The 24,767-nt window shown below is 37.2% G+C and overlaps 2 protein-coding genes across 4 annotated transcripts in view; one reads left to right on the top strand and one right to left on the bottom strand.

Moving 5' to 3' along the window:
* Positions 1 to 54: 54 nt before the first annotated feature.
* On the bottom strand, positions 55 to 5,940 carry LOC113491897 (spermatogenesis-associated protein 20). 2 transcript variants are annotated; one of them, XM_026869105.1, is made up of 6 exons: positions 5,659 to 5,940; positions 2,661 to 4,286; positions 2,376 to 2,584; positions 2,063 to 2,283; positions 1,586 to 1,718; positions 55 to 1,165 (listed from the first exon to the last, which is right to left on the bottom strand). In XM_026869105.1, the coding sequence occupies exons 1-6, from the start codon at positions 5,805 to 5,807 to the stop codon at positions 1,023 to 1,025; spliced, it is 2,481 nt and encodes an 826-aa protein (XP_026724906.1). In that variant the 5' UTR covers positions 5,808 to 5,940; the 3' UTR covers positions 55 to 1,022. The 2 variants fall into 2 exon arrangements, with proteins under 2 accessions (XP_026724906.1, XP_026724907.1); XM_026869106.1 differs by having other exon boundaries at positions 1,601 to 1,718.
* A 913-nt stretch (positions 5,941 to 6,853) lies between these two features.
* LOC113491896 overlaps positions 6,854 to 24,767 on the top strand; it is a 39,389-nt gene continuing 21,475 nt past the window's right edge. Inside the window, exons 1-5 of one of the 2 annotated variants that reach the window (XM_026869103.1) lie at positions 6,854 to 7,244; positions 8,209 to 8,790; positions 9,548 to 9,571; positions 10,562 to 10,660; positions 10,799 to 10,864. In XM_026869103.1, the coding sequence (XP_026724904.1) occupies positions 8,536 to 8,790; positions 9,548 to 9,571; positions 10,562 to 10,660; positions 10,799 to 10,864 (444 nt within the window). In that variant the 5' untranslated portion in view covers positions 6,854 to 7,244; positions 8,209 to 8,535. Of the gene's footprint in view, positions 7,245 to 7,606; positions 8,003 to 8,208; positions 8,791 to 9,547; positions 9,572 to 10,561; positions 10,661 to 10,798; positions 10,865 to 24,767 lie in introns of those variants that run through there. The other variant, XM_026869104.1, reaches the window with a different exon arrangement.

The raw sequence follows: 24,767 nt of genomic DNA, 5'->3' as shown, positions 1-24,767 counted from the left end.
ATTTTTACATTTATAATTAGACCTATGAGGGTCCTGTAAAATCAAACAAATGTGTTACACAACATTATTTAATAAAAAATATCACAAATCCAACTTAAAAATTTGCTTGGAGCGACTACACAATTTAATTTCCAATAAATAGTTATAACAAAAAAAAATATTCCAAATGTTACCTACTACAGCAAGTTAAACTTCTTACGTATCTACACATTAAATAAGTATAAACTTCGTGGTATGTGCTAGTTTCTAGCGACTAACTCTACATTGTTAATTTGCTGCCTATAAATACTCCGACATTACATTACACTATCACATTTATCAGACTAAACATTTCCAATATCCTCAATAGAGATTACCTTCCTATGCTTTTCTATTCCTATCAGATCCGATCTCTTTATTCGATATATGCAAACTCCGTTCCAAATTTCTATAAAAAGAACTTGCTACTTTAAACACTACAAGAAGTATACTGTAACTTGATAAAGATGTACGTGTACAATTGTACTACATACCATTAAGAGATTGCTAATATTACATATTAAAATTGTGTGATTAATAGATGAGATTGAACATTCATAATAACAATGATGACTAGTTAATAAGCTTCAGATTGCAACATGAGTATGACTGTTATACTATTACTACTTTCCTTTAAATTTTATATGATCATAAATGTATAATGTTTTTATAATATACCCAAATACCCTATTAAATTTTAAAAGGTACAAGAAGAATACTTTAATAAGTACAGATGGCAACAGAAATCGGTTACACAATATAATTTACAAAGTGCGTGAATTTTTTGCCACATGTAGTATTTGATATATAATATGTTCTCTATCACTTAATAGCAGAACAACAATTTATTGATTTTGATTGTGTAGTTACTTTAAAAATTTGATTGTGTGACCGATTTCTGAGCTTACTGCAAATAAAGTTTAAGTGATCCTTTTTAGTAGATAGTTGATAAATAATATAGTGAAGGGGTATATTATGCAAAACAGTATAATTTTGAGTGCAGTTCATTTGTTGCGCGAGGGTGCGACGGGCGCCTCATCCAGTAGGTTCTCCAGCTGCTTGACGTCTGTGACCGGCAGCGAGCACGCGTAGCGGCGACACACGTAGGCCGTGGGCACGTCGCCTACCGACCTGATGCGGCTCAGGACTGCGACAACAATCATAATGACAATGTGATGATAAAAACCTTTCCACAATATTGATGGCTAGGTATTTAATGTTTCATTGAATATTCCTGTTAGGAATACACTGTATGGTGAGAAAATTACAACAAGATAGGAACTTTTGGCAATGCATTGAGGGAGAACGCTTTGAAAAATATGTGTGCTGCTGATAAGCATCCAGGGATAGAATGAGTGAATTGAAGTAATTCGGTGTCTTGGGGCAGCTATCAGCTAAGCGGATTTCACTCTATAGGTACTATATCTTCAACTGCGAATTTGAACCACAGCTCAAAGCTGTCACTTTTTAATGCGTTAACCTAAATGCAGGGTGAGCTTGATTGACCAGCCTATAAGATGGTATAACATGAGTGAGTGTGACATAATATCCACGAGACGGGACTCACGTATGTCGGACATACCGGCGGGCGCGTCGGCGGGGTCCTGCACGGCCAGAACGCGGCCCGGCAGCAACCGCGACCGCACCGCGCGGACCAGCTCCAGTGTGCGAGGGTCCGAGCAGCCGCCCGCTATCAACACCTGCGGCACGAGATACACGAACGTTACGGGTTCAATAAAGTTAGATATTGAAAAGAATACCAAACTGGCACGAGGATTTTTCACATAATATGAAGTTACAAAATCCAAAAACTAGATCCCTGGATCCACCCTAGGGATCTAGTTCAAGGATAATCATAGGACAGCTTGCGCTGCTTTTTGTATAATTTATGCATATGCATTAAATCCTCTTAAATCATCCATTTAAGTATTCGTTTTTTGAGCCTAAGTTATTTTGACAATACTTTTTTAGTTTAGACTGAAGAATCCTGGTAAAATTTGATGTTACCATGCATCAATAATTCTACATTGAAGCTTAAACAAACCTGAGTAGGAGAGTCATTATAGAACATGACCGCAGACATCATCTCAGGTAGAGCAGTGGGCGAGTCGTTCAATCGCTTCGAGAATGCCTTTATCAACTTGACGGCCATTTCCCTCTCGCTTTCGCCTCCCTCAGCTGCTGCACTCTTATCAGCGTACGCGGCGAGGCGTTGCAAGTTGTGGCACGATACGCTGTTGCCTGACGGTTCTGCGCCATCTTGATCTGGAAAATGGAGAGTATATAATGTATATTGCTGAGTTGTGATGGATACACCAGATAGCAAACCTAAAAAAAACATGTAACTGAAATCTCACCTTCTTTCAGCCTGAGCACCACAGTTTTGTCATCCATAGAGCACGTGTAATATCCACCGTTAGTTGTGTCCCAGAACAATTCGTTCTGCTTCTCCTGTAGCACCCGCGCCCATTTGAGCCAGCGGTAGTCCAAAGATGCTTCGTACAAATCCAATAGGCCTTTGATCAAGTAAGCGTAGTCATCTAGAAAGCCGGAGATTGGTTGGTCACTGTAAATTTTTATAAAATCATAATTATTATTTAGGTACATTGAAATAGATACACAAAATAAATTATGTTACATACGTTTGAGCGATAGATCCATCTTCAGCTTTGTAGCAAGAATGTAATAAAGTTTTAGTGTTGTCATCGTACAAGTGTTTATAAATGAATTCCGCTGTTTTGATAGCGTCCTCGACATATTCCTTTTCTCCCAGCCCTTGGCCAGCCTGCGCTAACCCAGCTAACATCAAGCCATTCCAGGAGCACAGCATCTTGGTGTCCAAATGCGGGCGAGGGCGCTTCTGGCGCGCCTGATACAGAATGTCAATACATTCTGACAAAACTTGATCAAATTGCTCCATTGATAAGTTAAACCTCCTCGTTGTGTCCTCTTTAGTACCGTAAATAATAAGAATGTTTTTATTAGTGAGTTCGCCATGAGGGTCACTTTCTGGAGACACATTACCATCTTCCTGTACACTAAAGTAGTGGCAGAAAATGTCTAAATACGACACATTATCAATTTTCTTATCGTTAAAAAGAGATTTTAATTCGTCGTATTCCCAGGTACAAAATGCACCTTCTTTCTTGTGAGGAGCTCCAAACTCCGGGAATGAGTCGGCATCCTCAGCGCTATAGTATCCGCCAGATTCATGGCGCAAATCTCTATTAACGTATTTAATAATATCTCGAACCACGTCAGCAAAAAAATTATCTTTTGTTGCGAGATAAGCATCAGTGTATGCAACAGTCAACTGTGCTTGATCATACAGCATCTTCTCAAAATGAGGTACGTGCCAATCGTTATCAACCGAGTACCGAGCAAACCCACTGGAAACGTGGTCGTGAATGCCACCTTTAGCTATTCTGGTTAATGTATATAAACACATTTCCAAACATTTTTTACCCTCAGCATTGTTTTTATCACGAGCATAATAATGGAAGAGGAAGTTAAAAATGGAAGCTTGTGGAAATTTCGGTGCATATCCGAAACCACCAAAGTCTGGTTCATAAGAAGTCATGTACTTGAGAACACAGCTCTCCCAAGTTGCTTCGCCGGGAATAGTATTCGACTTATCAGGATCTATTGTTGAAATTTTATTCAGAGCTTCCATGATATTTAGACTAGCTTGTACAAATTGACCATGACTGTTCTTCCACTTCTTGGCTAGGGATAAAAGAATTGATTTAAACCCTGGTCTGCCCCAACGGTCTTCAGGAGGAAAGTAAGTTCCACCAGTAACAGGCTTCAGGTCCGGAGTGAGGAATACAGACATAGGCCATCCTCCACCGCCACTAGTTGCCAGGATAAACAACATGTAGACCCGATCAATGTCAGGTCTCTCTTCACGATCTACTTTTATGTTGATGAAGTGTTCATTCATAATTTGAGCAACCTCCTCGCTTTCAAATGACTCTTTCTCCATAACATGACACCAATGGCATGTTGAATATCCTACTGATAGGAATATAAGCTTGTTCTCTGCTTTAGCTTTGTCAATAGCTTCCTGACACCAAGGGTACCACTGCACAGGGTTATGAGCATGTTGCAGTAAGTAGGGCGACTTTTCAGTAATCAGGCGGTTGGTGTGCTTTGGCTGTTCTGAAGGAGGATTATCAGCGCTAGCAGAAGACATCTTGATCTTATTATCACTAAAGCTTCTTGTAAGCTGCGGAACAGCTATATTATTCGGTCCAAATGTTGATAACCTGTGTATACAAAAGATATTTTATAAATAAAAATATATATGTGCCTTTAAAAGGCTTATATATAACAAATGCAGGCTTATAATACTGAGGGTTCCATACAGAAAAAAATAACGTAACAACCACTGCTTACCCTCAATCTTTATTATATTCAAGTCCTGGTCAGATGGACCCTTGAACCAATGGACAAGCAAAAGTTTTTTTAAAAATCAAGACAATTTTACATCACGAAAATGGTGAGTTTTTAGAGTACTGGAAGAAGGTACAAAACTCTTTAAATATAAAGAACCAACAGAAGACTCTTTAAAATTAGTCAACTATTAATTAACCCTACTAGTGCTAGTAAAAGTTACCAAGACATGCTAATAATGTACAAGACTGTGTACAAATGTTGCATGTACATTTGTACACATTTATTACTCTAATAAGGTATTTGACAAAAAATCTGTTTGGTCTGTTGGACAGTATTCCAAAAAGTATTGGATATATTCCTTTATCTGGCAAACAAAAAATTAAGGTGATACATTAATTAAAACCTTGTGTGAAGTCACTTACCAGTATGCTTTTTACTGGCAAGTGATTTTACTAGCCCACTACAGTACTTTTAACCGTCTTGAGTGCTGTAATCTTCCTTACTCTTTAATGATGTGATAAAATAAAAATATAGATTCAATATTTTTGGGAAACCTGTCTGATAGAATATTTAGATTCTTTTCGTCAATAAACTCTGTTGTGTCTAAAATGTTATTTACTATGTCTCATGTTACTAATGAGTAACATAAGAAAATATACAATTATCTTCTTTCTGCTATAAAATTGATAGTAATGATCAATTAATGAGTATGACAATGTGTAAAATTTAATAGCAGGTATTATAATTATTGTTTGTACAAATACACTTGTATTAATAATACTTATCACACTATTTACACAATTCCATTAATTTTCCACATAGATGTAGATGTCTACACATTTGGGCTTGATAGTTGCAATACTTTATAGTTTTTCAATGTTCAGAACCTACATACTAGTATTGATTGATTTCTGCACAGCCTAGTCAGTATCATTCTAATAGGGTTATTAATTTATAGATACAACAACGAAAATCTTGTGATAGGCACTCAGATGTTGGGTATCTTGCAGTCCATTCTAAGCACAGTTTAATTATGTAACTAAATAAATAAGTTCACAAACCTGAATGCATAATTGACAATTAATTAAAATGTCCCTTCTCTTTTTAAATAGTCGTAAAGATCACTTGTAAACAAAAACAAGGCCATCTTTTATCATTCTGTTTAATTAGACCTATACAAATCGGCCACAAAAAGATAAACGTAAAATTTCAATTTCTAAAGCATGCCATAATATGCCAAACCTTTTTGATAGTCCAAATTCTCTCTGACTGCACACCGGGGTCGAAACTAGCGGCTCCTTTGTGGTGTTTTGATTCAAATTCAGATTTTTGAACCTGTTATCACCCGTCGATAGACGCCTCAACAGTAGAACAGCACGCCCCGTAGGCATAATAATATTGCATGGGACGATTAATCGCTCTCACAACACGGAATTTCTCTTTATTTTGTTTTCCTTACATAATTTTCCCTACGCAAGATCTACGAACCAATAATAAATATTTTGACGTTTTGGCTGACGAAATGTGTTGCAAGGGTAAAAAAAAACTATTTTCAAATGGTCTGAATTGTATTGATTTTTATAAGAAAATATAATTTTATCTTTAATTTCTTAATATTATTTTCTTATACATTTATGCTCTAAAACATAATTAATTCACATATTTACAAACCTGGTAATTGAGATCGGGACTTAAGACGAATGTAAATGTAATGTGTTTTTTAGTATTTATAAACTTGTTTTTGCATTTTTAATATTATTTGGAAACTATGTTTCTCCATAGTTTTTCTCTTGTTTAGAATATTAGCTATAGCTCTCTGTTTTTGAACGCCTGAGTTTGTACACCTAGTTTATACTATTGCAATTTGCTATTCACAACTTAAAGGCGCTGTGGAAAGATAAGCTTCGAGTTTTATTAGGGTAGATTTAAATCAGGACATATATGAAGGATTGCTTTTTAGCGATAAGACCGCCCTTTCTACTCATGATATTTGCTTGTATTGACCTAATTTGTTCTTCCTTATGGTGTACAATAAAGAGTAGTCTGTCTATCTATCTATATCTACAATTTATTATTATATATATATATACTTAAAAATACTTTTTTTAGTGTATTCCATAATGTTACAGAGGTGGCAAAAAACCTGATATATAGATATCAATGTGGACCCTGTAGGACATGCGATTTTTTTCTCAACCAAAGCTCCTTTTTACTAGGACTAGGTTCTCAGAAGGTTCTTTATTCGTCGGTTTTTAATGCTAGTTACCGAAGAACTTCGGGCTGGATAAGCCAATTTATTTTTATTTATTATTTTTAATATAACGTGAAATAGCTGTTTGGCTTTTTTAATCGTTTATTATCTTAAAAATAATAACAGATAAATTATACTACTAAATAAAAAATATTTTAAGATACAGGAATAAAAATCACATAGAAGACTATGCAGAAATCAAAAATATACAACCTAGATAAAGTGTACCTAACATCTAAACTAAAAGACTAGCCACAAAAGAAGTAGGTGATGTGTGGGTCTTGCATAGGTCCGGTATGAAAACAACTCTTAGTTGCAGTGAAACGAAGCATTTGAAAGGGCCCCATACATATTTCATAGCAAGCACCCTCTTGTAATTCTGAGCAGCACGCATGCGCTGAAATCTGGACGCCATTCTCACTTTCACTGCAACACGATGTGTTTTGACATATAACAAAGTGTCCACAGTGTTTCGTGGTCTAATGTGTTCTTGACACGAAACAGCAATATTTCGGAAATGAAGTTGTGTGTGAAATTACCCTTATGATATTGGCGTTTACGATTAGAAAATATAAAGGTAAGTTGTCATTATTGTTTTGGTTATGTTGATAAGCGAATGAGATCGTGCGGTTGTATATGAAGAATTAAATTACACTGCAATGTTTTATAACACTTTGTAGTTAGATTTATAAAGTTAATTTTATCCAGAAATACTTTGTGACGACGTATTTTGTGTTATTTAATTAAAAATAAAGTATCTACTATGCCAAGAAATACTGCCATTAATTAATAAAATTCAGTAATATTTTATTTTTTTACTCATCTATTTTTTATTAAACAACTGAAATAAATGGCTTATTAATTAAAAAAAAACAAAGTCAGTTTATGTTTGAGCGAACTCAGTTGAACTTAGGTTTGTTTTAGACAAAACTTATGAAATCACGTGTTGGAATAGGCCAAGCGTTAAGCGAGGTATGAAATTGCGTTACCATGGTAACGTCAAGAGGGTTGTAGCCCTCTGGTTTACTATCGTTTCCCACCCTCAGCTGATTGGCTATCTCGGCGCACAGAAAATTTGATTTTGTCTGAGATGATTATGTTTACTCTATTAAAACTAAAAGTGACTAAACCTAGGTTCATGCTAAAGCTATTTAAGTTTAGAAAATTGTATCTTTAGCTGTTGCTTTCGCGTCCCATAACACAAAACTTATCTACGATCTTTTCTGCACCTTTTCTTCTATTACCGACTTAAACTTAAAAAAAGACGTATTCAATAACAGAAATATCAGGGTCTTAACCAAACGACAGCCAATGGTTTTTAAACAATTTAAGCAGGTCAAGTATGAAATTTAAGTTAGGTTGAGGGTCCACATAGCTAAACCTACCATAGACGTTCGTCTTTACAGAACTGGGCAGCTATGTATATCTGAGAATTGGCTTTTTATTAGGTTTTGGATGCTAAAATAGATTTAAAACCAAATTTTATTTACTTATTTAAAATGATCTTCCAAATAAAAATGTTTATTGTTAATTTGTTTCAGGATCAAGGCTATGGGAAATCAACAACGTGCCTTATAAAATCTTCCTCTACAACCCTAGTATCTAAGTACTCTTGTTACTTGATGTTGTCCAAAAAATATTCGAAGTCCGACATTCATAGCGTCCAACAACGAAACATTCGGTCCCAATATCTGTCCAAATACCAAGAGATTTATACAAGTTGTTAAACTACTTTGACTATACAAGAACATACTAACTGAATTGTCAACCTCCACATTTTTGAAGTTTCTTATAGAGGTTGAATATGTTGTCCAAGAAGTTATTGTAATAGAGGGAAGTGCAGTAGTGTGGATGGTGTTGCAAGCAGCATGTCTGTGTGGGTGGGCAGTGGCGCAGGCGGCGAGGTGCGCGCGCCGCCCGCCGCCACTATCCTCTCGACCAACACCTCCATGGAGTCCGGGATCGAGGCCGGGGTCCTGCCGACTGTCACGGGATCTCTCGCTTCTGCCAGAGACTCCCTCGGTTCCATATCCCGGGCTGCGGAACCGCTCTACGACACGGATCACACGGACCTGGGCTCAGAGCTGGACGAGGCGGAAATACGGAGGGAGTTGATGCATGATGTAAGTGAACCTTAAATAAAGAATGTTGAATTAAAGTAAGACATATTAAAGTAAGCATATCTCTGAACTGGAGCATGCTTAGCTGATGTGTAGTTTCTCAACCTTTTACGAACTCAGATAAATCACTACAGTTTCAATGTAAGCTGGCAGGGTTTCTACATAATGTTGGATTTATGTGCAGGTTCGGACCTAACGTAGGGGAAAAACTAATGGGGCTTACTCAAAATTATAGTACTCCTTTAATTATTCCAAGATACCACTAATAAACGTTTAAGAAAAACTTGTGACAAAACTTAGATTTCGAAATATATAAGTGCGGAATCGCCAATCTGCAGGGAGCTTGCGTGGTGAGAAATGGTCAAACCTTCTCTGTATGGGAAGAGGAATTTCTGAAAAAGTGAGAAATATTGACTAGTGCCCAGCAGTTATATATAGGCTGGTATATTCAAATAGCGATAATCATCTACAAGTCAGTTAAAAGACCAGGGCAGGATAGAAAATGTATCAGAACTTATTCTGAAGTAACTTTTCTCATAATTAAGACCATAAAATTATAGAGACTTACATAATTTAATGAAAAAAGTATGAATTAGATAAAGCTACAGTTAGATTTAGGGTGAATGCTCGTTAAATTTACGTGTGAGTCCTCATTGTTTAAAAATGTAATATAACTATCTAGTAGTAAATGTATTTTGAACTTTAAATTAGTTTAAAAAATTACTGATGCCTAATTAATCCTAATAATCTCTTTTTACAGAAATGGCGCCTCTTATTTGATAGAGTGAGTATAACAGCATGCACTTTATTTTCCGTTTTAAGATAAGTTACTAGGAAGTAACTCTGGGGTATAATTTCGTAAGGTGACAAGACGCTGGCTTGAAATATGTTATTTATTACAGTTGACAGGCGACGACGTTGATGCCACGTGCGATATCTCCACTTTATTTTGCTACCTGTTTGTGTTGGATAACACGAGAAGCGATAAACTATTCAGACTTTTGTGCAAAGTTCATAAATGCTTAAATGACATTTTTCATCCTATAAAATTTTTAAAAATATTGTCAATCCTTATCACTGAGGAGTGATAAAAATATTACATTTCATTTAAATCGATCAAGTAGTTCGGAGGAATATGCTAACGAATATTGTGGCACAAGTTTTTTATGCATAAGAAAATTCCGATTATTATTTTAAAAGCTCGTAACTGCGACGAGTTTGTCACATAAAGTGAGAACTTAAAACGCACATATTTCATAAAAACTGTCCTTTAGGATACGGAAACAAATTTCAAAGAATATTCTTTGTTTTTGACTGATTAAAATGTACAGAAGCGGGATGTAAAATGTTTTATAAGTAGATAAAAGAGGCGGTCGCGCGCGGATCAAACGCTACGTCCTCACGTAGAGCACATTGAGATAGTACGATACTTGAGATAGGGGCGCTTCTTATTTTTTGTGCCACTGTTTTGGGAAACACATGAAAATATCATAACTGAAGCACATGTGTGAAGTAGGGATAGACACGTGATTATGACGTTTGGGGTGCCACTGTGAAATCATAATTAGGCACCATTGTACGTGACCGTATCGGAATGGAACACAATTATAAAGAATACTCATGCTTTTATTAAATCACACCTCTCAACCTTTATTTATATTAGACCTATAATTTATACCCCGCGATTAATTTGAATTTGAAATTGAGTTTTTTAGACAAAACAATATGGTTCTTATTGCTCCACTGGCTCTACATAAGATTTATATGTTTGCAGTTCGATCCAGAGGGTTTCGGCGAGATCCCGTGGCCAGATTTCAAAGAGACACTTCATCATCCAGATTTTATAGCATCAGTACCACCACACAAACGTGAGGTTAGTTATCATTGAACACATCTTTAGATAGATCTTTAGTTAATTTCAAAACTGAATTACGTCAGTGACACCGTATCGTGAACAATGATGCTACTTATTAATGAATTGATAGTAAAAACTGTTTAATTCATGTTTCAGATTCTCCTAGACAAGGCCCAGAGCGCAACGAGCAACGCAATAACATTTCAGGAGTTCGTAAATGTGGTAAGTGTTAAAGACTTACAAAGAAAAAAAACATCTTAGTTTCTATATAAATGTTATTAATGTGGGGATATATGCATCAGCCCGGCACGGCGTTCTTTACCTCCGCAGTGGGTTAGGTTATGTCCCACAGCGAGTCAGCCGCCTCCCACAATACAAGACAACTAAATTAAGATGCAACGCCGATTACGCTCGGCTCGCGCCCGATCGAGAGCGACACGAGTCTCCAAAACCAAATTCGACTCTAAATACGTTAAACCTTCACAACGAAAAAGGAAACTAAACGTAAACTAAAAAGTGAAGTGTTACAAAACCCTCATTCCGAACGGACCCACATCCTTATCGAGTCCTTACTGTCGCGTCTCGAAAGTCGATAAGGTCCGGCACGATTTATTAGGTGGACATTTATTTTTGTATGGTTAAATATATTATCTTAAATGCGTATTAACACTGAGCACCGTCGTTTGTTATTTTATTTTATTTTGATTAGATCTTAGGGGTTTGAGAGGGTTTAAGATAATTAATTGAATTCAAATTAACTGTGATTAATTTTCTAAATAGTTGTTACAAGAATTTATCATAGCTTTTATAAATTCGTCACACAACGCCGATTTCAATTACTATAACTTAAAACGTGAATCTGTTTTTGCCGACATACTGAGCAACCTTAGAGTTTAATATAGACAGACTGTCAAGGTCTTCTCACTTACATTTTCGTGTATTTATAGCCATAATTTCATTTACGAGTGGATCCGAGATAAGCATTAATTAAATGGCATACCCGACGATTTTGTTTACGAGCTGTTTAAAATAATTAGGTAGATGAACTGATTAACCCTCATTTATCAAATTAATACCCGAATATGCCAAATGCGAGTATTACCTCAATTAATTTAATCGCCAGAGGTAGGCGATATTTTTAACAATATTTGCATAAAGGAATCTTAAGAAGCACTTTAATTCGTCCTAAAGTCGATCGTAAATTATATTCCCAGGCCTCTTTTATTAAGTTATTTAAAAGGGGTTTAGACCGAATTATATGGTTGTTGGATTTAAAAGCTTTTGTAAGTTACCTAAGCGTAGTTAGTTACTTTTTGCTGACACATAGTATATACGAACTGATAAAGCATGCAATTACATTTTTGTAAATAAGTGTTGTACATTCATGTAAAATCTGACTGAACCAGCCTAATTTGTATTTATTATCTTTCTACCCTTGTTGTATTTCGACACATAGATAGATTATTTCGTCTCCTGCATAACTGTCTATACAGTTGCCAAGATCTCTAACATTTAGCGTTAACAGACGCTCTGGTGCTAAGCCTCATGCTCTATGCTCTATGTCTCTGCATAAAACAGGCACAAAAATTGAGATAGACTATCGTCTATCTCAATTTCAGCATGTGCTGTTGCATTTGCTGAATCAATTCTACTAATAACATGTCAACATTTTTTTCATAATATATTCATGTGTACAATACCGGTGCATTGTCACCGGGCATTAAATTATAAATATCTTCTCTTGCTAAACTAAGTATGACAGATTCATAGATGGCGTACAGATCGCGCCGGCTTTTAACATTATATTCGTTTCATCGAAAAATGTTTTACTTACAATTGTGTTCTTGGTCGTAAATCAAAATTAAATTCGACGGATAAACAGACAACGAGGGACAGTGTAGGGCCGTGGGCGTTCATGATGCGGCATTCTTATGCTAATCCGAGCGAACCACATTCGAACGGGGTGGGCCAAATTGTTATTTATATTGTCACCTCGCGCTTTTTTGTTCAAACCTACCAAAACTTCCAGGTTAAATTACTGACCGTATTGCTCGTCCCATATCGCTGCGGTGATATATTATGACCAGCGATGGTTTTTGTGTTAAGAAGTTCTGATTATTGTATGATGACATTTTTGTCTCGTAGGACGTAAGTGCGACAATTGTTTAGTAAGAAATGTGTATTGAAAATATTATTTTTTTCACTGCTATACGTCAAATTATTAGAACTATTCCTTTTCAAGACGATAGATTATATTTAAGGTTGATTTCTTCCGGCTTCTAGTTTAGTTTTTTGCTACATTTCAAGTGTGTCATCAACTCCGGTGGCCGGATGCATAGTAGATGAAAGGAAGTTATTCTGGGATTTTAAACCCAATGGACTGTATCCATTGAACGAAACAAATAACCATTCATAACTCTAATGCTTAACTTACTCTGTTTTGTATTTAGCTAAGTGAAGGTTTTAAAGCAGAAATATTTATATGAAACATACATGTGCTTATTGTCCTTTTATGTTTAAAAACGAATAAGGTGTCGCAAGTATACGTAAGAACAAGTCAAAAATGTATTTAGGGCAACTCACAAATGTTTTTCCGAATAAAGAAAACCTTTCTCTGTTCAAAACAATCAATCAACAAACAAACACATAGTTATACTTACGTATAAATCTCAGAAGGCACGATGAAAATATTTTAGCCTTTTAGAAAGCTTGTTACTCCTTTTGTTATGAAAATGTTTTCACGTTAGGGCTGAATGATTGATGTTGCAGAGGTGACTGGAACTGAAGCTTTTAGGGAAATACTCGGTCCCTACAGCAATTTCCTGGAGGAAATTAGTTCACTCCATTATGTTGATTTAACACCAAAATGCGGTCATGATAAATCGCTCCAACAACGCTATTTATATGGTAGGTAAGGTAACGCTACGCAAAATTATTTAATGGCGTGGTTTCTAAAGCTTATTAATTAACTCAGAAATTTTATGATACTCTTGCTAATGTAGCGATATTAATACCTAATTGAATCCTTTATAATACTGTATCCTAGTCCTAGGATGTCATCTCTTGGGCATTACCTGTGCTGCGTCACAAAAAACTCTGTGAGTCGCCGCTGGCCCTTAATCAATTTATGGGGCGCTAACTGGAACATGGAAAATGTATTAAAGCTCGCTGTGGGAACGAGCCATACGGCAAACATAGTTCCAAAACACTCATAACATTTCATTTCAACTTTACCTTTTTTTCAACCCTCACACCATGAAATTATGAGTGTGAGATTGAATGACACAGTATCAAAGTAAACTTTATCTCATACATTATGCTTTGTTAAGTTTGTGGATAAAATATTACACATAAACAATAGACTGCTGAAAAACCGTACAAATCAGAATTTCATGATGCGTTTCAAATCTACATTGGGAACAAAAACAATTACTTAATAAAACACACCTCAATCAAAATTAATTGCTTTACGCATTTAATCTCTTTATCTTCCCTTACCTACAAAACAACGTGTCCGTTCCCCAAGGTAATGGAAGCAATCATTCCAGATAAGATCCCTCTAATGTGAGAAAAGGTAGACGTTCCGTTCGGATCGTTAATTTAATTTGAAATAATAAAAGTTATATCCATCATTTATCACTTTCGACAAATTTATTTTTAAATGCCCACTTTGACGTCCTTCTTATCTGTGACTGGCCAGTAGGGTAGAAGCAAAAAGAACAAAAAGTTTGTTATAAATAGGCGTAGGCGTGCCGCTGTCGGCGAGGCGTCAAGCGTCATTAATAGAGGTGGCGCGACGCACTGGTCAGAGGTGGTCAGGCACAGGGCGAAGTCGCCGAGACAAGCCAAAACAACCTTGATCTTGCACATTCCGTGACCCGAACTCAGTACTTATGTACCTGGCGACTAGAGCCCATGCATCACATATAAAAATATTCGCATCGTTTCCATGATCATTAAAACTCAAAGCGACAAAAAATAAATTACATTAGACGTGTCAAAAAAAGAACTTGTGAGTACCTAATTCGTTAGCAGGTCCTGTCATGGGGCACATTCCATCGTCGAGTAAGTTTTCGTGTTCGGTCTGACTGTCCGTCCGTAACTCACACGGTATCGGTGCCATCTAAATTGAGATTTTATTGACGATTACTGTTCTAGCGACGATATCGTTGCGATCTTGGCGCCCGGTCGGACCGCGCCGCGCCGCACCGCTCGCCGGTCGCCACACTTTGATCCCACCCTTGATGTAATGCTTTTCGAACCCTTCATTTATAATATTGAAGTGTGATTTTATAAACTTAAAAAATACACTCATACGTACCTAAGTTAAACTTAAAAAATGGTATCTGTCGATGAGGCTCAGCAATAAAAGTAAGAAAGTAAATATTGATTCAACATCGGTATGTTTACTTCTCATACTGGTAATTAATGGCTTACTTACTGAAATGAAAATTCCTTCTCGTTCAAACAGTACTTTGTTCAATGGTCTCGCATTGAAGAAATATTTAAACGACTATTCTTTGACATCGATCGGGACATTAATTTCTATATAACCTATTGTTTCGCCAAATCACAATGAAAGGTATTCAAAAGATCCGAACCCTTTCAATCGCATCCTAAATGGTAATGGCGTTGTTTTCATTTTATATATCTAACGCAGGCTAAGTTCATTATCAAATATAAATTAAAAACAGGAGAAATAAATCAAATATTATAGCGCGTTAATTAATTTTAAATACCGTAAAGATCAGAAACCTACAAATATTAATATCCTTCTGTAGAAAGAGTTGACTTTTCCTGACTCTTCTGTAGCGGTAGACTTAATTTGGAGCTGAAATACAGTGAAAAAGAAGGTTCTACGGTAGAAGCATGGAGTTATAAAAACATTGTTTTTGATTTATCACAAACAGTAGAATGTTGCATTAGAATTGGAAATCGGAAAAAGTTTTCCTAAAAAAATGTAGAGCTGACAAAAACAACATGCATCCCTCTGTGAAGTAGCGCTCCCAGAGGGAGGACAAATGATGATGGCGCACGGAGGTCACCGTGGCAAATCGCCTGTGGGGGTTGATGGATCGTGTAATCGTTACACTATTTTTTAAGACCACACCGAAGCAAATTTACAGTAATTTCACGCGCGGCAAGTTCACACGCACCTGTGCCCTTTAGATAGTTTTGTTTACGTAGACAACTCATAAAAGGGATGAATTAAACATTTAAATTTAACGCTTCGAACCGATGATATAGAACGAACCACAGAATATTTTGTAATCAAGATGTTTATTGCCTTCACAAGGATTTACGTTGTGAGGCCTATCAATGTAACAATGGTATCGATAATGTTACATAAGAAATGATGATGTCAGGATGCCATGTAGGTATGCTACTTTGCATATACAATTTAAAGGATATGAGGTCAGACAAAATCCGTGCTGACAACAACAACAGCGTTTCAGATAGTTTGATTTCGTCTAGTTCTTCGTAATCTCGTTCTTCCTTTGTGTGGTCCTTACAGATCTTCATTACAAATTCTGTTGTTTATCAATTCTGCAGCTAAGCTTCACTCAATGATGAAAGTTATTTCTTTTTGTTACTCATTTGATTATTGCTGTGCTTCTATTAATCAAAGAAAAATATTATATGACAACGAAAATGATATGATAATATGACAACTTTTAACATATTTTGTCAATTCAAACCAGCAGTTATTGAGATTCACGTTATAACACAAAAACAAAATAATAGATGTTCACGTAGATCCTGCCCAATTATTATTTGGTAATTGACGCGAAGAATATAATCAAATAAACCTTTGCATCATGTGTAAATACTATAAATACACTTTCGGATTTGGACGCAATATGATGACGAAACAAAAACATAATGACCACTTATGTCAGTTTCAATGAAGACAACATTAAAACACGGATATACACATCAGATCTCAAATAGATAAATGTGCGTTGACAATGACATTCACATTCGGCTCGGTGAATGAACTGTTGCAAATATGTGGAGGTGTCGATCGTAAAGATTCCAAAACGGGCCCCCTCATGATGATGGCATGGGCCCGGTGACATCAGCACGGTAACAACAAACTCTGCTCCAAATAGGAGCCAGCATCCTGACTCGTCTGCGAACAACTGACATTTAAAGTAAGAAATTGTAATCGAAAAAGGATAATAAAACAATTCGACAGTTAGCCGAGAACAAGGCGCGTTGTCCATGGAATGCCGCTCTCTATATTTAGCGAGCTCGTTTGCGTTGTGTCGAAATGAATAATATTATATGAGAGAACAGAAGTTGAGCGGCGCGTATAAATTAGCAGATAATCGACCGACATCACCTGTCGATGCCCACGCGCACGAGACTGCGACGCGCGCGCCGATGCTTGATTTACTGCGCTATCTCCGCGCTATGATACCGGCGGCGCGCGCCACGTGTCTCCCGTCCACCAGCGCCGCAGCGCCGCACCGCGCGCCGTCGCACTGCGCCGCTAGCCGCATCGACGCTACACTAAATAAACTTCCTGATTATCTGCGTAACGAAGTTTTCAAGGGCCGCCCGTTTAGGTGCCACTTTCGGCGCACTGCGGGCGCATTCAATGCTACCCATGAAATCGTTCACGCGCCCGATGAAGAGATAAGACGAGGGCGATGCCAGACGCCTCCCGGACTAAATATTTACAGTGCGACTGTAGGAAACATAAATACCGGCGGACCGACAGAATATGTTAGTGCTGTTAATTGGATTCGTCATGTGGCCCCGGGCGATTGTTCGCAGACAGCCACCGATCATCGCCGCGCCGTGGACAATCACGACCAGTCCCGTATTGTTCGATGTGTGAACTGTAAACAAACCAAAATGAGTACTAGTGAATAATGGAGGCCTTATATGCCATGAAGGAATGTAATGAAATTATTTTATACGAAAAAAACAAAACAGAAGTGCGGCATCATTACACAAGAATGCATACATTTACTTAGGAGTGGGAACGCGCATAAACGCGAATTATCATTCAAAGCTATGCACATAGAATATAGGGTAAACGCCCCTAATGCTGGCGTTACCATGTGTTTGACGTCCAGATAATAACATACGAGGTGGCTTTAGTACTAATTAAACCGCCGTTCTCAGGGAGCTACTATTAAAAGGAGCAGCGGAATCGAACCTCGACCTGCGAGAAATGTCCGATGAGATGTTGTTTACTGCATTATGAAATAATGAGTGGTGCAAGGAAGGATAGTACTTATTGGTCACGGTTGTTTGGAAACATTTCCTACTTTACGTATCCAGTTTTCAGTGCGTACGTGCATGTTGAACTCACACAGCATTACAACAAAAATAAAACTCGTTGCGCAAATCGAAATAAAAGTAACGTGCAAACACAATTACCACTATCAAAACTAATTACGACGACATCAAATAAAAAAGTGGCAATTCGTTTTTAATTTGTCAAAGTTTCAGATTATTGTTTTAAAATATATGTTTTAAAGGTGTTATTTTCCGGTGGGTGAGCAAGTGCAATTAGTCACTACGGCGACGTGAGAGTAGAGAGTGGTGATAAGGATCACATGAGTGCAGACCACTCCGTCACACCTCTTGCCTCTGCCTCAGTTCTCACGAGATTTTTCAAGTCGGATTAATAACAGCAAAACTGAATTAAATATATTTTCTTATTGTATTCCCGGTTCTCATAGTAAAAAATATAGTCCGAGCTCTCTATTCATTCACCGATTGCATATCGCTGAACTAGTTAATTAGGTAGAGAATATTTAATTTAAATAGCAGTTACGTAAATATTGAACAAACAGAATAATAAATAATAATATATCGCGATAGCATTGATAAAACAATTACATTTCGATTTTGTTTGTCAAGAAAACGCTACGAAGGCTACGAAAGTCTTTGAAACTTTAGGTCAGATTACTGTTGTTTGCTAAAACAAAAATTATGGAATAAACTAGGCACTAATGATATAGTGTTTTATTTGTGTAGGTAAAGCGAACAATCACAAAGTTCCCTGTAGTGCGACGTGCGTGTTTGACTAGTACATTAGCGGCGCGGCCGGGCGGCCGGGCGGCCCCCGCCCGCGCGCCTTTCTCACGCCCACTCACTGCACCAACTTGCCTTTCTTCTTTATTGCTCACCTTTGTTCTTACTTCAAAATATTGTTAATTATATAAAATCAAAAATTATTTAATCTCTAGTACTTTGCCCTTAAGTTTAATTATTCAAAATTAAAATGTAACTTTAATTTCTCTGTTTTGTAGCTGATTTAGTCAATACTTTATAAAATAAGATCTTGTTTTGCACCTAAACATATCTAAGGTGAGTGCGTGCGATCCTTGCCACACAAGTTGTTTCCTTCCTGCGTTACCGAGAAAATGACAGAAATAAGCCACGGCGCGTAGGCGGCCCGACGGACACTATAATCAATTGTTACAGTCGGCTAATGTGCTGTTTACCCTACATTAGCAGCGAGCAGTAAACCCCTTTGTGACACTTTTGTAAAAGATTACAATGTATAATAGTATTTCAAAAAATATCCCTGTTAAATACCGCAAGGTCCGGTGCCACCTTAATCTGTTAATACTTTGCAGGATTAGTACCGGAATTATTTTGCGCAGCGGAAGTTATTTTGAATGGTAAATGTTCCTCATTCACCCATTCATTCTTTACATACAGTCATTGTGCAGCACGTATAAAAACCGTAGCTCATTTCACTTAGACATGTTAAACTTAAACATGGAAAGCGTTGAGGTTTGCTCCAGTTAAATCTTTTGCAATCTAACAATACGAGTTTTATTTACGTTAATTACACATATATCTTCGTTCGATAACGTGACATCACGTCTCGTCGCGTTGTCCACACGTGGGCAGACAATAGGTGATGCGAGCGTGGGCGGGCGCGGCCAAAACGCGATCCTACGCGGTCACGGCACGCCACGCCGCACCGTTGCCCTGACCCCGTCGCGCCAACCTATTAAAACTATACGTACTTCATATTTTTATTGATTAATTAGCATCAGATATGGCAGCGAACAATCAAGATAAATAATATACCTACAAACTTTACTCGTACATTATTTGGTACGGTCATTTTTATTTGTAGAGCGTAATTGAAGTTCTCTGTTTGTTTCTTTGAACAAGTTTCTAGGTAGGCTTTTTATAAGGGCTATGCTGAAAAAGCTGAAAGCTATAGTTCTATTATCCAATTACTTTTAGGAAGTTCACAATTGTTGATCTTGGGTGCATTATCAATACACGTAGTGGGTAAGAGATGAAAGAACAAATAGCAAATTAAATTACAAAAGATCATGTTATAATTTTCCTCTAATATATAAACGTTAAAGCAGTAATCCTAAATGTGTCATGTTATTATCAAATCACAGTGTGGTATGCGCACACGCACTTGGAAGCGGTGGCCGCCCCCCGGGGCCGCGGACCTTTGTCGGCGCCCCCCGTCGCTCCAGTCTCCCACTTACGTGTAAAATTACACCAAACATTTGAAAAACTTTACCCAATTATAAACCATAAACTGTCCACTTACAACACATATTCCCACAACGTCACTTGCGATTGTTTCGAATTAAGCAACTATAATGCGGTTGTTTTGTCACATATAGCGATCGTAACAAATATTTTACAAGCTGCTCAAAATTTTCATAGCATTTTCAGCTTTATTTTGCTCTTAATACTGGATAATATTGCTCAGCGAACTGGAATGCAGAGGATTCATTTAGCAGCATGTACGCGACGGCAAAGTGGAACATCTTAATAAAATCTGGTGGAACGTCCTGACATCTTCGGTGGCCATACATGATATATCGTAATAGACATAAGTAAATATAAGACTACCTCTCGTTATGGACACTCATTTATGGATGTTTCTCTTTTACTTTTTACGTCTTTATAGTTAACTCACTTTAGTTATATTCAAATATTTGTCACAGATGTCTTTGTTTATTTTTTGTTTTTGCTTAGAAACTAGTTGTTGTAGCTTGATGGAGTATTTTATAATACACATAACTTTGTTACGATCGTGCAAGCAAAAAACACGAAAAATTATAGTATCGGCGAGCTATACAATTTAAGTGGTCAAAATTAAGTTCACCGTACTATGAACTCTGTTCTTGGGAAAATGTCTACAGGATCAACGTCTAATAAAATCGTGTATCAAGCTAATCGGTGTGACGACACAATTCCGATGAAGTCGTCAACGTTTCGGAATCGATTCGTCACCGGTCAACCGATGTGATCTACCGTCGTGACGGCAGGTGCGCGAGACTCCGATGTAACGCTTCGGATCGGTAGCGATCAACAATTCCATCGATTATTTACAAATAATCCGATACCAAGATATCGGACGCTATCCGTTGCTCGGTCACGTCTCTCGATAAAAAAATCGATTGTAAAAGTCGTGCGGAAAGGTGTGATCGATTACGTATACGGCGTACAGGCGCAATACCGGTGTTAACTTTAATTTTCCTGTGACTAAATAGAATTTAATATTCCGGGTACAAGTTACTTCGAGATAAAATAAAGTTAATCAACTTATTCATGGCGCATCAGCAAGTAATGCAAAAGCTCTCGTCGTGCTGATAAATCACTAAATCAGAGGCAGGTAGTGGCTTTAGTGAGGTGACAATACGGCTATCGATAAATTTGACGCCTTTGTCATATATTGTTATCGTACCTAACTAGCTGGAATTTCAGTACGCATTTTTATTGTTTAAAAATATATTGAACTTATTTTATAGTATTTTAAAATATATTTTTTTAGTTTGCTCTGAAGTTTTTCTTCTTATTAATTTCAGCAATAGGAACTTAATACAAAATCTTGTCGTTAAATTAATTTACGATATTCATGGTTTTAAGTCATCACACAAATCGGCAGACTATATCGATATGCATCGGTCCAGCACCTCCGCTAAGCTCCATTTATAATAAGTTAATTTTTGACAAGGCCCGTAAACCGATTATTACTAACAAGGTGGTCCATGCCGACGTTTGCGTCTCTTTCTTTCTCACGTTTCGTATAAATTGTCTCCTTTTGTAAAACGTGATGATGCACAGTAAACACACAGCAAGATCCCAGAGATTGCCACCTTCCACCCATTTCTATAATAAAGGTGTCTCAGACCTCACATTTATTTATTATTCTTAAAGTTTTTGATCCGCCGCATTTTAACAATGTTTTTACAAAACAATTGTATTTCTTTTACATGGTTCTTATAAGAGGCAAGGTTGACAAAGCCAAATATGTCACTGTGGCTCTTCAAAACTCTTAAACTACTTAACTCTTTATTTTTTAGCCTTCGAATATAGTTTGTGACAGCTTTAGTACTTATATTTGTAGAACATGCTCATAAGCGCAACACTTTGACAGAAAATTCTATCATCATTTATGGTTTGCATACGGCGTATGTACGAAGTGGATCATATTTATTCTAAACCATCGACCTTATTCAAGTAGAACAACATGAACTCGAAGTGAAGCTTATGCTTTGCTTGCACTTAAATACCAAATGAGTGAGGTACAGTGTTGATTGCCATTTATATGTTGGTCGGAGTATCACCGGTGCTATTCCTGTCTTGTCCCGGGATAGCGGTTCTCGGAATGCAGCGGAAGTCCCGGGCGGATCCCGCGAGCCGCCTCCTTATTAATGGCCTGTTTAGACGAGCTCCTTTGTTACTCGCTCACGTCCTGCCACTTCAATACTCTACGTACTAATGGCTACACTACAACATGTACAGCATCACATACTGACTTTGTATCCGTTTATAAGACAGTGTATCTTACACAAAAAGAAATCTACGATGTCCATCGCGTAGTGTTCGTCGTATAGAACAATACGGTGGAAGATGCGCTTTGGCATATTTGTTCTCAGTTTCGACTAGTTTAAATTGACGTATCCTGTTGTCAGGTTTCCTGGCGTTAATCCTGTTGATCGGGTGTTTAAATTAGTTACGATCGTTTCGACTCTTTCTTTGATGTTTGATTGGGTGTCTTTAAGGGGGATTGTTTTAAGACGGTTTTGTATCGGGCTTTAGGTGTGTTGTTTGATTTGTAATAACAAATGTGCGATAGTCGGTGATGTGTCTAAAAAAATAACTGTAGCATGAGTCACGGCGTGCCGCGGCGTGAGTCAAATCCGCGTCAAATCTGGCGACATTCGCAAGGTCGTGCTATTGCCCCGTGCGCCCAGACTCGCATCCTACATGCTGTCTCGTATAATTAGTAAACACACCTATAAGTTCGACAAAACTTTTATTTAAACGGTGTATATGAAGTTTTTAACTGTATGATTTTATAAGGTTGTATACATTGTAATACTTTAATACATAAAGCCATATTATCCTCACTGCTTTTTAAAATAAAGTTAAGGGTACATTGATTACACGTAACATTCGCATGCATGTATTTATTTTACGACATCATTGAGACGCGTCAGCCCATACTAGTTGTAGTTACAGTAGGTTGTACAATATGCGGCGCCCGCGCAGCTCGCGTTGCGGTCGTCGCCGGCGCCGGCAATCACAGACACGATCAATGACTGCCCATTTACGTCATCCCACGTGCTTCTATGTTGGGGGCCGGTTAAATAACTGAATCAATTATCAATAATAACATTTTTAGAGACAATTACAATGCTTATGATGCAGCGACTGGGAACTACTTACGTTTTATATGCTTGGTTCATGATTGAAGCTGTTTCTGACTATTTGTAGAGTTTTATGCGGTTTTTATCATTCAAGTCGACAGTTTTTATGGTTCATTTCATTGGTGCACGCAAATTAATTGTCAAAATGATTCTTTGAATAATTTCAAATTATAGCTCTACTTTTTCGATTTTTGTAGCTCTTTGTTACGGAAAACGCTCTATAATATACTTAAAGAGTAATAAGCTATATTACCGTTAAAGTGAACCACAATTTAAACCGAATATGAAAGTAAACCAATTTATCCACGATTATTAAACATAACATGCTAGTAGAACAAACAAAACAAATAAATTTCATTTATTTTCGATGCGTCGCTTACCACAACGGACTAGAGTAGATGATTGCTCAATTACCAGGACCTCCTTAGTCGAAACACTAACAGCAATCTCGAATTGACTACACTTTCGACTTTACGACATTCAAAATAAACGCTTTTTTGTTTCGCTCCATTAGTAATCTCGGTCGGCTTTACACAAAAGGTGGCTTGGAGTCCGCGCCTTGTCATTAGAGCACAATCAAACATTATGTTTAGGAATCGCCGACAGCTTAACCTGAGTTTTTCATCCATTTCATAATTTGTTATTTGGGATTATAGGGAGCGTGCCGCAAGAGACAAAGTAAACATTACCACCGTTACGTCGGCGAGCGGCCTATCAACAAACAATGTGGAGTGATAATTGAACGTCATCAACGTTTTTGTGTTTTATATTGTGCGGTAGGTGGTGCGTAATGTGAATATGATTTAGTGCGCGGCGACGAAGCCGGGCACCGCTCGCCGGGCGAGTCCGCTTCAGTGTGCTCTACATATATAAATTTTCTTGAGGTAAAAGTCACCAAAATTCCTAATAACTGCACAGCATAAATAGCCATTGATACTTGGTATTTTTCACGTTGCAACGAAACAGAGCTGTACACAAAAATAAAACTCCAAATAAATTAACCATAAAATTCACGTATAAAAATTAAATGAATGAGTTATTAAACGCTAGTTTAGTTTGTAGCTTAATAATAGATAGGTATAATAATTCGTATCTTATGTTTACAGTTAGTCCTAGGTTACTGACTCCTTTGACTTAGAGCAGTTAGATTAATTTAGAAATCTTGACAATTATGGGATCCGTCTAATTAAATTTTATTAAATTTTCTTCATAATGATGACAATGACTCGTCTAATGACGCACTAAGCACTAATTAGGTTCTTTTTTAAGAATTTATGAACATCAACTTTTACTACGTTAACACACTGCAGTAAGTCAATGCAGTATGGTTTTCCGATAATATTGCGAAGTACCGCATGAATTGGTAATTACTTCTTAGCAACGTATGACGTATGACGCGGTTGGTCAACTCGGCCTCAGATAACTAATCGCGCATTAACCAAGTACATTAGTAACAA

This window comes from Trichoplusia ni, chromosome 3, assembly GCF_003590095.1.
Source record: "Trichoplusia ni isolate ovarian cell line Hi5 chromosome 3, tn1, whole genome shotgun sequence".
Lineage (NCBI taxonomy): Eukaryota > Metazoa > Arthropoda > Insecta > Lepidoptera > Noctuidae > Trichoplusia > Trichoplusia ni.
This window is presented reverse-complemented; position numbering and strand designations above follow the sequence as displayed.

What these genes read in the sequence shown, in the direction of transcription:
- LOC113491897 (XM_026869105.1), bottom strand. Translation starts at nt 5,807, where the DNA reads ATGCCTACGGGGCGTGCTGTTCTACTGTTGAGGCGTCTATCGACGGGT. An exon ending in GAATTTGGACTATCAAAAAG is followed by an intron (nt 4,287 to 5,658) that starts GTTTGGCATATT and finishes TTGTATACACAG; the next exon opens with GTTATCAACATTTGGACCGA. An exon ending in ATAATGACTCTCCTACTCAG is followed by an intron (nt 1,719 to 2,062) that starts GTTTGTTTAAGC and finishes CTCGTGCCGCAG; the next exon opens with GTGTTGATAGCGGGCGGCTG.